At 31.9% G+C, this 13,424-nt stretch overlaps 1 protein-coding gene across 2 annotated transcripts in view; it reads left to right on the top strand.

The window, feature by feature from the left end:
- LOC114330832 (oxysterol-binding protein 1) overlaps positions 1-13,424 on the top strand; it is a 93,898-nt gene that overhangs the window by 67,056 nt on the left and 13,418 nt on the right. For both annotated transcript variants that reach the window (XM_028280248.2, XM_028280247.2), the window contains 4 exons: positions 1,664-1,851; positions 7,521-7,804; positions 10,149-10,416; positions 11,726-11,843. In XM_028280248.2, coding sequence (XP_028136049.1) covers positions 1,664-1,851; positions 7,521-7,804; positions 10,149-10,416; positions 11,726-11,843 — 858 coding nt within the window. The remainder of the gene's footprint in view (positions 1-1,663; positions 1,852-7,520; positions 7,805-10,148; positions 10,417-11,725; positions 11,844-13,424) is intronic.

The following is a 13,424-nucleotide window of genomic DNA, read 5'->3' on the forward strand; positions in this document are numbered from 1 at the left end:
TTTCCATTTCTTCTATGTCAGTCCGGACGGCATCAAAACCATTTCCTTCGTGGTCTCCCTTTTCTTTTCTTACTTTGTTCTCCTGCTTGCAAAATTCTTAGGACGTTTCTTTATTTTGGCATTCATAAAACATGTCCCAACCATCTTTCTGTGTTCCTATCTTCTGTGTTATTTTGAATCCCTCATACATATTCATTAGCTCCTGGTTTGTTCTTCTGCGCCATTCTCCGTTAACTCCCTATACCACAAAACTACTCATACAAACCAGATCAAATAGACCGGCGCAACAACAACACTATAGACGATATAGAACATGTGAATAGATTCACATACTTAGGAATGGACCAGGACATCGATTTTTGACCCTTCGCTTTGTTATCGAAAGTATTCGCTTCGTATCTGTTTAGTGTACAGATAGCAAATTATCGATAACAAAGTCGGTCGCAAACGATAAAGAAGAATCTGAAATATATAGAAGGCTTATGCTGGCAATTAAAGCCTATTTCGCGATTACGGTGGACAGGGCACGTGGTCCGCATTCATGAAAATATAATCCCCAGAAAATTTATTATAGAAAATATATTTTTACAATAAGTCGAGCTATCTTTTGCTGCAGTACATGTCCTATTTTCTGTCACGAATTTAGGGAGCGGTGCGTTCACAAGACGAAACACAACTGTTTCCGCTCCATCGGGAACTGCTCCCTCACTTTTTCGTCTCCTTAATGCGACCATTATTAAGTCTCTTTTATTTTTTTTATTCATACCTATACTTCATTAAAATTCACGGCGTATGTAACAGTAGCCACTACCAATTTTGACAATTTATTTTAATCATTAAACTGATGTGACGTCATATGTCAATGCCACGAATCACGGCACGAATTTTCTGTCTGGTTCTTTTGTTTGTTTGTATTTTGTATCTTGTTGATGTGTCCTTGTCCAAATCTATTCCCCTACCTAGCTAGGTCAACTTTGATTTGACACAAAAAATGATGTATTATTCTAACCTATGTTCTCAAAAGATGGACTGTAATTTAATTGATAAACAATTACTATCATTGTCCTGCCGTGGGGTCACAATATGGTACATTAATTGACCTTGATTATTGTGATGAATAGCATATAAAAATTCAGTATGGATTTTATTTAACCCATGCAAGTGATAACAATTATAGTTTACAAATTCAATATTTAAATAAATCGAAACTAGGTGAAATCAAATCCTGTATATTGGACATATGACATCAATATCAATAGGAAATAATTATATTGATATTAAGAAACTGCGTCTACTCACTTTGAAATCGGCTGCCCACATCAACGATTTTTAAAATTCCAATTTTTACTTTATGTTTATACCTATATAATTAGAAAATAACAATAACATGAAAAACCATTTGAACCGTAACAACAATCTACAAAAAAGTAAGTTTTATTGTATAATTTTTACATCTCCTTAAAAAAGTAAACATCCTAACATAACCTTAACTTATGTTTATTCATTAAATTTTTTAGATCCTTTCAAAGTGTACTTACTGCTTTGTTAGAATATAAGTAAATATACATGAAATAATGACATTATGTTACCAAAAATATAACCTACTCATCTGTCCAAATTTATTGTTATAAGTCAAGTTATGTCATTTAATTTTTTCTTCCAGTTGGTGCAAACGATAATGAAGATGAGGATGATAATGAGTTTTATGATGCGTTAGCTGAGGAGGGACATTCTTCAGGACAGGTTACAGATGGAGATAAACATTTTACGTTGAATATTCGAACTGCTACAGGACATAGAAGAAATAGTTCGGATAGCTCTAGTGAAACGGAGGAAACCCAGACGAAACAAGTGAGTTTTATGAGTTATATGTACTGTTCAATCTGTTTATGTAGTGAAAATATAGAAATGGTAGTCACACTCCAAGTTAATTACCTAAAAAATTCAAGATAGTAATTAATAGGCGAGCTGTGCACCCCAAAAAACAGGTATATAATGTAATGATATTTATATAAATATAAAAATATCAGATATTATCATAGATATATAATACTCTAGATTGTGTCTTGTCATCTTAAAATGGGTGACAATTGCGACAGAGATAAATGAGCCTATTTGGTAAGTAGTCTCTTTCTAATTCAAGGGGAGTATCGACGATGTCACTATCCTACTCTACCGAGTAATATTTAAATGTTTTGACAGTTCGAGCGGGTGGCAACGAGAACTGGTCTTTGGTCTTTGGACGTGGATAATCGGGGTTCGAATCCCATACCAATCTTTACTTTTTTTTATTTTTAATTTAATCAATATTGCGTTTTTTAGATATTATTACATCTCTAAAGTAAATCTATGCAAAGAAATATATAACAAATAAGAAAAACTGTGTAGGTACTTACCTATAGATTTTTAAAAATATAAAAGCCAATGTTATTTTTTTAATAAATTAATGGCAGAATAGTATAAAGTAAGTGTTAAATATTCTTACAAATTACCAATAATTAATATCAACATAATGTACCATCGATTTATTAATTGAATCAGTCATTTCAAAAACAACACGAGTTACATATTCCTAATTTTACAGAAGAGCAAAGAAAACTAACTATATAGTTGAAAGATGGATGAAATGGATGACATAAAAATTCAGAGTTATATTGTAGTTTTGTTCCTAATTTTTTTACTGGACTGGTGTCGTTTTTGCACACAACGTTTATCTTAAAGGAGTCTGTTCCTCTCAAAAAGTTAGTTTCTGAAAATTGTGGACCTTATAATTAGACATTATTTTTATTTATGAAACTATTGTTACAATTTTTTTGAAAAGGTAGAAGCAAAACAAACATTATTCACATCATTCGAATAAGGCCAAATTTATACGTATTATTGTACAGTACAACCTGCCATATCTGGACCTCCCCATATCCGGACGGTTCTGCGCCGTCCGGATCTACCGAAATCTACCGAGAAAGGCAGTCCTGTTGTTGGACAACGCACTAAAAGAAGGGCTAAATGGCGAAATAATGTATTATAGAATCTATAAAACATGTCAATAGACGAAAGTTATTGACGGCGTTGATTACTGGAATGTATGAAGGAGAAAACGTTTCAGAGACTGTAAAAGAAGTAGTGGTCTTGATATCCGGATTTTTTCATATCCAGATTGGTCTGTCGCCACATTGATCTGGATATGGCAGGTTTGACTGTATTAATAACGAACGACTTTTATTTTACCATGCAGTTCACAAATTAATATTGTAAGGATAAGTGAACATTATAGTGAAGTGGAATTTATTTTTTTTGGTGAGAAATATCTAAATGTTGTATTGTTTATATAATTTTTGTGTTTTAATTTTATTTGTCCATAGAAAGAATGACTTGTCCTATACATTGTATAATATGTCTCAAAGGATGAATAAGTACTTACCTATTTAAATATTTTTTGTATTATTTTTATTATAAAAGAAATAAAAGTACAATTCTACTGTTAACGTATTTCGTTTGCAGTAGAAAGTTTTTAATAATTATTAATGTGAGGATTACACTAAATCAAAACCACAAAATGCTAATATTGATTGGTAATTATTATTATACTAGCAGTATAATTTAACAATACATACCTATAGTGATTTATAGTATGTATTCCAATATTAACTTACTATACATACATTTATTATCTGCTAGATTTACTTAGGTCCATTTTTCAGATTCGAACCACGATTATCTACGTTCTGAACCAAAGACCATTTCTTGTCACCACCCGCTCGAACTGTCAGTATATAATACTTGATAAAGTGGGATAGTCACGTCGTTGATATTCCCCTTGAATTAAAAAGAGACTACCGACCAAATAGACTCATTTATCTCTGTCGCAACAGTCACCCATTTTAAGATGACAGGGCGCAATGTAGAGTATTATATATCTATGGATATTATCGATATATATCTGATATAATATTCAAATGTGGATATTTATTATAGTCAGTATTATGTGTTTTCCAATACACATGTAATGAATAATAAAAATAACATTTAATTAATCATTTTATTACAGAAATAAAAAAAATATATATTTTCATTACCAATGGATAGATAAATAAAAATAATTCTACACCTAAATAATAAAAAAAGCAAATGTATTTTTTAAAACTGAATTTTAGCCCGTGAATTTTTACAATGAAAAAACACTGTGCTGTTTCTCGCATAAGGGATAAAATAAAAGGATGACTCATATAGATGAGTATAAACACCAACCTTCAGTAGAAGATGACATATTATGAAGAAGATTTGTTGCTGATCATTTTCTCTTGACTTGTTAAAATTTGGAGTTTATATTTTAAATTTATCATTTAGTCTGATTATGGCTTATGTGATTAGATATCATATCGCTAGTGATAAAACAACTGATTAGAATCTGTAATCTGTATATTTTTGGTTGCATATCCTGTTTTGTATGTGCTAAAGCATATAGCATCAGCTTAATCTAGATCTAGATCTTACAGTCTGTTTATTAATCCCTAGTAAATTCCTCTAAAGACAAAAGGGACTTACGAATAATAACAAACCTTTACTGGAATCAAAGAGCACAAATTGTAATAGATAACGAACCCAGTCCAGAAATTGAAATCAGGAGAGGAGTTAGGCAGAGATGTATTATGTCTCCATTACTCTTTAATGCATATAGTGAAGCCATTTTTGAAGATGCATTACTATCTCAAAGTGAAGGAATAATAATTAACTGAAGATCTATTAACAACATAAGATAAGCAGATGACACCACGATTCTGGCAAGCTCTGCTGAACAACTCCAATTACTACTAAACAAAACAAACAGTTTCTGTAAAGAATATGGATTAAAAATGAATATAAAGAAGACCAGATACATGATAATAACTAAGAATAGCAAGAAATGCGTTTGTAAAAATGAAAACAGTTCTCTGCAACAAAGACCTTAGATTAGAACTGAGAGTAAAGTGCACTTTACATCAACAATAAATAAAAGTTATTCAAGGTCAAATTTGACTTATACAAAACACCCAATTTTGCCGTGAATAAAAAGAAAATAAAGAAATTTGACAAAATAAAACATATCCAATTGTTCTATTTCATCAAATTCCTTCATTTTCTTTTACAAACCATACATTTTGTACACGTTAAATTTGGCCTTGAATAACTTTGTCAATTTCTTGTTCAATTTATTGTTGATGTAAAGTGGACTTTACAGAGCTTTGAGATGCTATGTGTTCTCGATTCTGCAATATGGACTTGAAAGCTGGTCGTTGAAGCAAGAACACATAAATAAGCTACAGTCATTTGAAATGTGGTGTTACAGAAGGATGCTTAGAATAGCATGGACACAGAAGAAAATGAACACGGAAGTATTGCGAGAAATGGGCAAAGAATGCGAAATAATAAACACAATAAAAATAAGAAAGTTATAATATCTGGGACACATAATGAGGGGACAGCAATATGCAATGCTAAGACTGATAATACAAGGAAAGATAAGAGGCAGAAGGAATATAGGAAGCAGAAGAATGTCATGGTTGAAGAATTTAAGGGGCTGGTTTAAATGCAGTTCTGTAGAACTCTTCAGAGCAGCAGTAGATAGAGTAAAGATAGTGATGGTGATATCAACCTCCGATTAGGAGACGGCACATAAAGAAGAAGAAGAAATTCCTTTATTATGCCAGCTTTACAGTATGCCAGCTTTAAGTACTCAGATCTGGGAAGTTCGGATCTAAGTTACAAGTAGATCTGCGAATGTTTACATTGAATACAAGCAATTCAAGTAGTTTAGACAATTCAAAAAAGACTTCTTCAAGAAAGAGACAAGCTGCTGTCGCGTTAGTGATATTAAACATTTTAAAGGAGAAAAATAAAGATAAAAAAATAAGATAAAGCTGTTTGGGTGAAGCAGCATTTACAAGAGCATCCACGTATTTGTCATTGAAGAAACTTTGCTTACAACATTACTAACGCAAGAAGGAAAGAATTTTAAAAATTTTACTTTTTCTTTACTTGATCTGTGGAAATATTCATTATATCTGCATTATCGCTTTTTGTTGATATCTTGATACTTAACATTCCACAAACATTCAAATGATCAGTAAAGATCAATAAACCGCTTCATCAGTTCTCCAGAAAATCTGATTTCCACCAGTTTCTATTTATAAATTACATGTGCTCTCATATTGCTACTTGCTTTACATTCTACTGTATTCTACTTCGATCCGTAATCGTATCCAACTGGCAAAAGGTTCCGAGAAGTTGTTTATACTTCTGGGATGCACTCCGAGTACATTAACTCAGATCAGAGTACTCATAAATGTAAAGCTGGCTTTATAGTTTACCTTTGTTAGTACGGAGTAATAAAACATAGTTCTGTTTTACTCTGTTACAATTAAAACAAAAGAACATAAAATAATTTGAAATAAGTTAAATTTAAATAAATTAAGTTTTTTTTTTTGTGAATTTGATGGCCTTGGCCGAGCCAATTAGCCAGACATTTTGTTATTTTAAAAACAAACAAATTTGATTTTTCAATCAGAGGAATTTTTTCTGTATTTCTAACTCTAAATACATAACAAACTAATATTATTATCTACAATTATTATCTAAATAATACTCTGTTTTGGTTGTTCATTTTTTTTTGTAAATTTCTTTTTTTTTGTATTTTTTGTTGTATTTTTTTTGTATTGTTAATTTGTTTTTTTTTATTATTTTTTTTTTATTTTTTTTATTGTTATTTTTTATAAATTGTTTTTTTTACTACGCTAAGACGTAAACCCGATTCAACCTCGCGGAGGTTTACATCTTCTTAGTTTTTTTTTCTTTTTTTTGCTTTTTTGCTTTTTCTGTTTTTTTTTGCTTTTCTTTTTCTCTTTTTTTTGTTCTTTTCTTTTTTCAACTATAATATACAATAATTACTTAAATCTACAGAGTTTAAAAAAAATAACAACAAAACAAACATGTTTGTTTTGTTTTAACAAACATGCCTGCTTTGTTTTAACAAAATTTCTTAAATACAGGGTAAATTTTATTGCTACAATCTATATTTACAGTTTTTGATATGTTCGTAAATTGTTTTTAATATATTAATATCTTCAGAAAATATCAAATTGTTCAGGTAGACGGGAAGTGGAATTTTTAATATATTAAGATTATCATAAAATTTGTTTATATTTACTGTTTGATGTGAACATTCGAGGAGAATATGTAGTAGATCACCTTCTTTTCCACACTCAGAGTTAGGTGACTCTGTGAGACCCAAACTGTACATATGAAGGGGGGTAAGAGCATGATTACATCTCAATCTATTTATTTATATATAAATTAAGTTAATCTAAAATAAATTTAAAATAAATTTAAAATAAATTAATGAATTAAAATAAAATAAACTAAAATATAAAATGAAATAAAATAAAGTTGTAAGGGGTTTATTTGTCTAAATGATAGAAGAAGATATATTTAAAAAAAAATGCACTCACTCCACATTCCAGACTAATTACCACATTTTATTGCAGGTGGTCGTAGTAACGGGTAAACACAACAACGTAAGACGACCAGAAACACCTAGTGGTTCATCTGCTAATGCATCTCCAAAATCCAATGGTGCGAAACGTCAGCGGCGTACTCGGGTGCCGGACAAACCTAATTACCCCCTTAATTTGTGGAGCATTATGAAAAATTGCATAGGAAAGGATCTTTCCAAGATACCAATGCCTGTTAATTTTAATGAACCACTTTCTATGATGCAGCGCATCACAGAAGACCTTGAATATGCTGATGTTCTTGATGTAGCTGCAAAGTAAGTATCTTTTAAAATCAATTTAGGAAAATGACAAATATGTGCTTTCTATAATTTTCCAAGCAAACATATGATACATAACTGACATGAGGAATCTAAAATTTGTATTCCATGACATGTCAACTTATGTAGGCAAAAACCCATACACGTGAGTCCACGAGTCTTTACTCGTGCGTCATTAATACCTGACAAGATAAAACACATATTTTTTATCTAGCATCATTCTCTTCCACGCATGAAACTAATGACAAACCAGCTACCGCCTGTTATTAATTAAAAACACATGTTATTTTTATGAACGATCTAGCCTCGGTACATTGATAAGAGATAGGTACAAAAAAAAGACGATTGGGGATGTTTTCACATTTTAAGTACGATTTCTAACATTTTGGTTTGTTTACTTTTGTGGCTGTCAGTTTGTTGAATTTATTGCTGTAATTTTGTCGAATTTTTGCATTTTGAAGTTTTTTATAGTATACAAACAGTTGTTTTCACAACTAATTTTATGTTGGAGTTTGAAATTTTATGGTAAGTTTATGTTATTTTACGATACATTTTGACAACATACAAATAACCTCATTGTTGACACAATTAAGGAATGCTTGTGTTTAATGTTACGCCAAAGTGAATAAAATAACAAAAAGAAAATATATATTATTGAATTTTTTTATAAATTGTTTATTTATTCATTAATCAATGATATTAAAAGAATTTATTAAGCTACTTCAAATGTAGCTGTAATTTCCCACCAAAATTTTAAAGCAAAACTTACTTTGACATTTTGTTTTTTGATAACGTCAAATTTTAACTTGTGATCGGAGCAGTAGCTACTGCTGTCACTTGCTGTTGCGTTTAGTAAATTTCTGACTTATTTCGTATGCTTTAAATGATGACGCACGTATAAAGAACCTTGGACTCAACTGCAGCGAACTGATTTCTAGTACTCATTGCATAAGTAAATGTAGATTGTGCAAGACAGTTAATATTTAATTCCAAGAGAGTTACTTACTTACTCAATCCTAAGCCTTTCTACCTTTAGGTGCAAGGCTGGTGGAGTTGAGTTAGGCATTGTAGTCTCCATGCTTTCCGATCTTGTGTTAGGTTTCTGGCACTTTCCAATGTCAATCCTTTCTTCTCGACTTCTTTCCTGATTTCATCTACCCACATAACTCTTGGTCTTCCTCTTTTGTTTTTCCCCTGCACTCTCGTTTCGAACACTTGTTTTGTTAGTCTCTCGTTCGACATTCTACACACGTGCCCGAACCATCTAAGTTGTCCCTCTACTATTTTTTCATTGATTGGTTCTATTTTTAAGTTTTGTTTGATTGTTTCGTTTCGTATTTTGTCTGTTCTCTTTCTGTTTGATATTTTCCTCAGGACCCTCATTTCCATAGCGTTGACTCTGGATTTTTGTCTCAATGTCCATGTCTCGCTGCTATACATGATGGTTGGTCTAACTACTGACCTATCTGATCTATCAACTGCCGTTTTTACCTTCTCCGGTATCTCTTTTTTCCCCAAAAATGTTGTTTTCATAGTATTAAATAAGCTTCCTGTTCGTCCCATTCTCTCATTTATTTCCATGTCTTGTTTACCATATGATTCAATTATTACTCCTAGGTATTTCAAATATTCCACTTGCTCTAGTTGTTTCCCGTCTAATTCTATTGCGTGTGTCTTCCTCATATTTGAAATTATCATTGTTTTTGTTTTCTCTGTATTAATTTTCATATTTATGTTTGATAGGTCTTCTAGGATTTCAACATTGCTCTATAAGTCTTCTCTGTTTTCTGCTATCAATACCTGTCAAATAGTAGCTCAGATAGTTGAGTCTGTTTCATTTGCCAGTTTCTTCTCTTGGCTTTCTGTATTGCTTCATCCAGTACCACTGAGAATAGCAGTGGACTCATAACGCATCCCTGTTGGACGCCTTGACATGTAGTAAATTCTCTGGATTCCTCGTTATTGGTTCTTACTGCATATTTATTAATTATGTACATATCCTTTATCACTTCTATGTGCCTGTTGACTCCCCTTTCTTTGAGTATTTTCCATACGTCCTTTCTTCGAATTCTGGCAAACGCCTTTTCCAGGTCGATGAAGCATATATCTATCTCTCTATTCTTATTGATTACCTTCTCAGTTCCCTGCTCTGATTGAAACAAAATATGTCTGTCATATTAGCCATTATTTTTAAAAATAATTTCAATACGCTACACCAACATCTATTAAAAACATCAGACTGTTTTCTTCAAATTTTAAGGGTTAACACAAAATAAAATTTTCAGTGATCTATAAATAGGACACTGGACTGACTATAATGGTTTAATGAATTTTGTTACAGATGTACCGATCCTTGTGAACAATTAGCATATATAGCTGCTTTTACAATTTCTTCCTATGCGTCCACAAGCATTAGAACTGGTAAACCATTTAATCCATTATTAGGTGAAACATATGAATTGGATAGGACTGATGATTTGGGTTGGCGTGTAATTAATGAACAAGTATCACATCATCCTCCGATGGTAGCACAATATTGCGAAGGTAGATCTTGGGTGTGTTTTCAGGAATTTACCATGACATCTAAATTTAGAGGGAAATATTTGCAAGTAAGTATATGGCTTCGTTATGTTTATCTTTATGTAGAAGAATTGACAAGTTATTTTTTTTTAATTTGAAGCACATTTTAAAGTTTTTGTCTCTTGTTTTTGTTACCATTTTGCTCTTTAAAGTAACACGCACATGAGAGCAATTGGACGTCTTATATCTACCCTCGTTCCCCACTCTGGTTTCCGGCTCTGGGGATTTTACCTAGTTATGTCATGGTCTACTTATTCCCAAATTTTGGTGCACTATCTCAATCACGAACGTCGCAAAAAAACCGTTATATTTTTTATATTCACCCATACCCCCACCCCTTTGTCGGTCACGCAGCGCTCCGCCCCAAGAGATTGTACTTAATTACGTCATGACCTACTTATTCCCAATTTTTTGTGCACTATCTCGATCATGAGCGTAACAAAAAAAAAATGATAAAAACCGCGACTTTGACCCCTTATAACTACCCTCCTCCCCCACTCTGGTTTCCGGCCGTTGGGGAAAGTCATATCCGCTGTGAGCTCGTACGTAGAGGGGATATTTACAAATTCTCGAGCGCCAGTAGTGGCAAGTCTGTAAACGTTTACCGGAAATTTGACATAAATGTCAAAGTGATTAATGTAAAATTAAAATTAAAAACATTAATTATAAAAAATATTAGTTGGTCAAAGCTGTGGTATATATTTTTACCTTAAATATACTTACGTTTTAAATACTGAAAGAAGTTTTTTTAATGTTCCGTAATATGTAATTATAATTTAATCTAAAAATCTTAGCGCCATCTACACGATAATTGTGAAAGTATCCGAAGTAAGAAATTCATATTTTATCAATAGGGCTTTTCATCGACTGTCATTTGTTTCGAGCTTCTGTCATGTGTCACATAATATTGATATATCTACGCCATACGTCTTTGGTTTGTATTGTTTATATACCAATAACGTATGACGTAGATAAATTATTATTATGTGACACATGACAGAAGCTCGAAACAAATGACTGTGAATGAAAAGCCCTATAGAACGTCAAAATGATTAGCAAAATCTTAAAAAAATCGATTACAATTTAATTAATTTTTTGCGTTGTAAATGTTAAGCGATAACAATTAAATAATAAATTTAAAAATTACCGGTGAAAGATAATTCCAGTAATCCGCTAGGAGCGCCACCAGCGAAACTTAGAGCGTATACACAACTAATTCAACAGATCCCCGTATAGTTTTTCCATATTACTTATCACGCACAAAATCCGCTTCTATCTCTCCGACTATTAGTACATAATTAGAAAAAATACATCATATTAATTGATCTTATTTTGTAGATTATTCCATTAGGGTATGCACAAGTAGAATTCAAAAATGGAAACAAATATTCTTGGAGAAAAGTAACTACAACTATACATAATATTATTGTAGGAAAATTGTGGGTAGATCAACATGGTAAGCATAACTACAACTACAATCCGACAAGCGAGACCTGGCGGGTGAACATGCGTGAAAATACACAATACGAGAAGGCCACCCCCCAGGTCTCGCTTGTCGGATAGTACAAAGCTCTAAAATTTACCCTTTCACAGATAAATTTTGTTTTCTCTTTATAATGCAACTAATTTCTAAGGTAGCTCGAAAATGATTTGGTCATCAAATGGGGGCTAATTTGAGATTTTCTAGAACCCTTTTTTAATAAAGTATATTTCACAAATTTACCACTGTTTTGGATTATCGCTAGACACTAGTCCACTATACTGTTCAGCACAGAAAGTACGAAAGTAAATTGCTCTAGTAATGAAAATGTAAAACCAGTCGTTTAAGTCAAAGCTTTCACGCCTTATTCAAAATAGTGGCAAATTCGTGAAATATACTATAATTGGCAATTATACAGGGTGTCCCAAAAGTAGCAAAACAGTCTAATATTTTGCGAAATGAACATCGAAACATTTCGCGAAAAACTGAAAAGTATGTGTTTAAATAATTTTCAAAAATCTATCGAATTGCATCAAACATGAACCCCCACTCCACCCCGTGGAAGTGGGGTGGGGGTAACTTTAAAATATTAAGAGGAAACACCCAGTTTTTATTGCAGATTTGGATTCCGTACGTAAAAGTAAGCAACTTTTATTTGAGACATTTTTTCGGTTTGTGGATAGATGGTGCTATAATCGGAATAAAATATTTATTGTGATACCATAGGTAAATAAAAATAAATAAATACCATTGAAAATAGTTGATTATAAAAATGCCACAAGGAAATAGCTTCAGAACAACACCATAGGTAAATTATGGAAACGGTCTAATATTTTAAGAAATACACTTCCAAATGAAAAACCGAAAAACACGTGTTTAATATTTTTCAAAAAACTATCGAATAACACCAAACATTTGACTTTGAAACCCCCAGGAGGTGGGGTGGAGGGTAACTTTAAAATGTTAAATAGGAACCTCCATTTTTTATGGCAGATTTGAATTCCTCATGAAAAAATAAGCAACATTTATTCGAAACATTTTTTAGAATTGTTGATAGATAATGGAAAAAATACCATTTATTAGCGCCATCTATCAACAAATTCTAAAAAATGTTTCGAATAAATGTTGCTTATTTTTTCATGAGGAATTCAAATCTGCCATAAAAAATGGAGGTTCCTATTTAAGATTTTAAAGTTACCCTACACCCCACCTCCTGGGGGTTTCAAAGTCAAATGTTTGGTGTTATTCGATAGTTTTTTAAAAAATATTAAACACGTGTTTTTCGGTTTTTCATTTGGAAGTGTATTTCTCGAGATATTAGACCGTTTCTATAGTTTACTTAGTGTATCAGGATAAATCGTTTTTTTCCAATTATAGCTACATCTATCCACAATTCGAAAAAATGTCACAAATAAGAGTTCCTTACTTTGACGTAAGGAATCCAAATCTGCAATAAAAACTGGGGTTTTCTATTTAAGATTTTAAAGTTACACCCCACCCCACCTCCAGAGAGTGGAGTGGGGGGTCGTGTTTTGTGTCATTCGATAGATTTTTGAA

This window comes from Diabrotica virgifera, chromosome 7 (genome assembly GCF_917563875.1).
Source record: "Diabrotica virgifera virgifera chromosome 7, PGI_DIABVI_V3a".
Taxonomy (NCBI): domain Eukaryota; kingdom Metazoa; phylum Arthropoda; class Insecta; order Coleoptera; family Chrysomelidae; genus Diabrotica; species Diabrotica virgifera.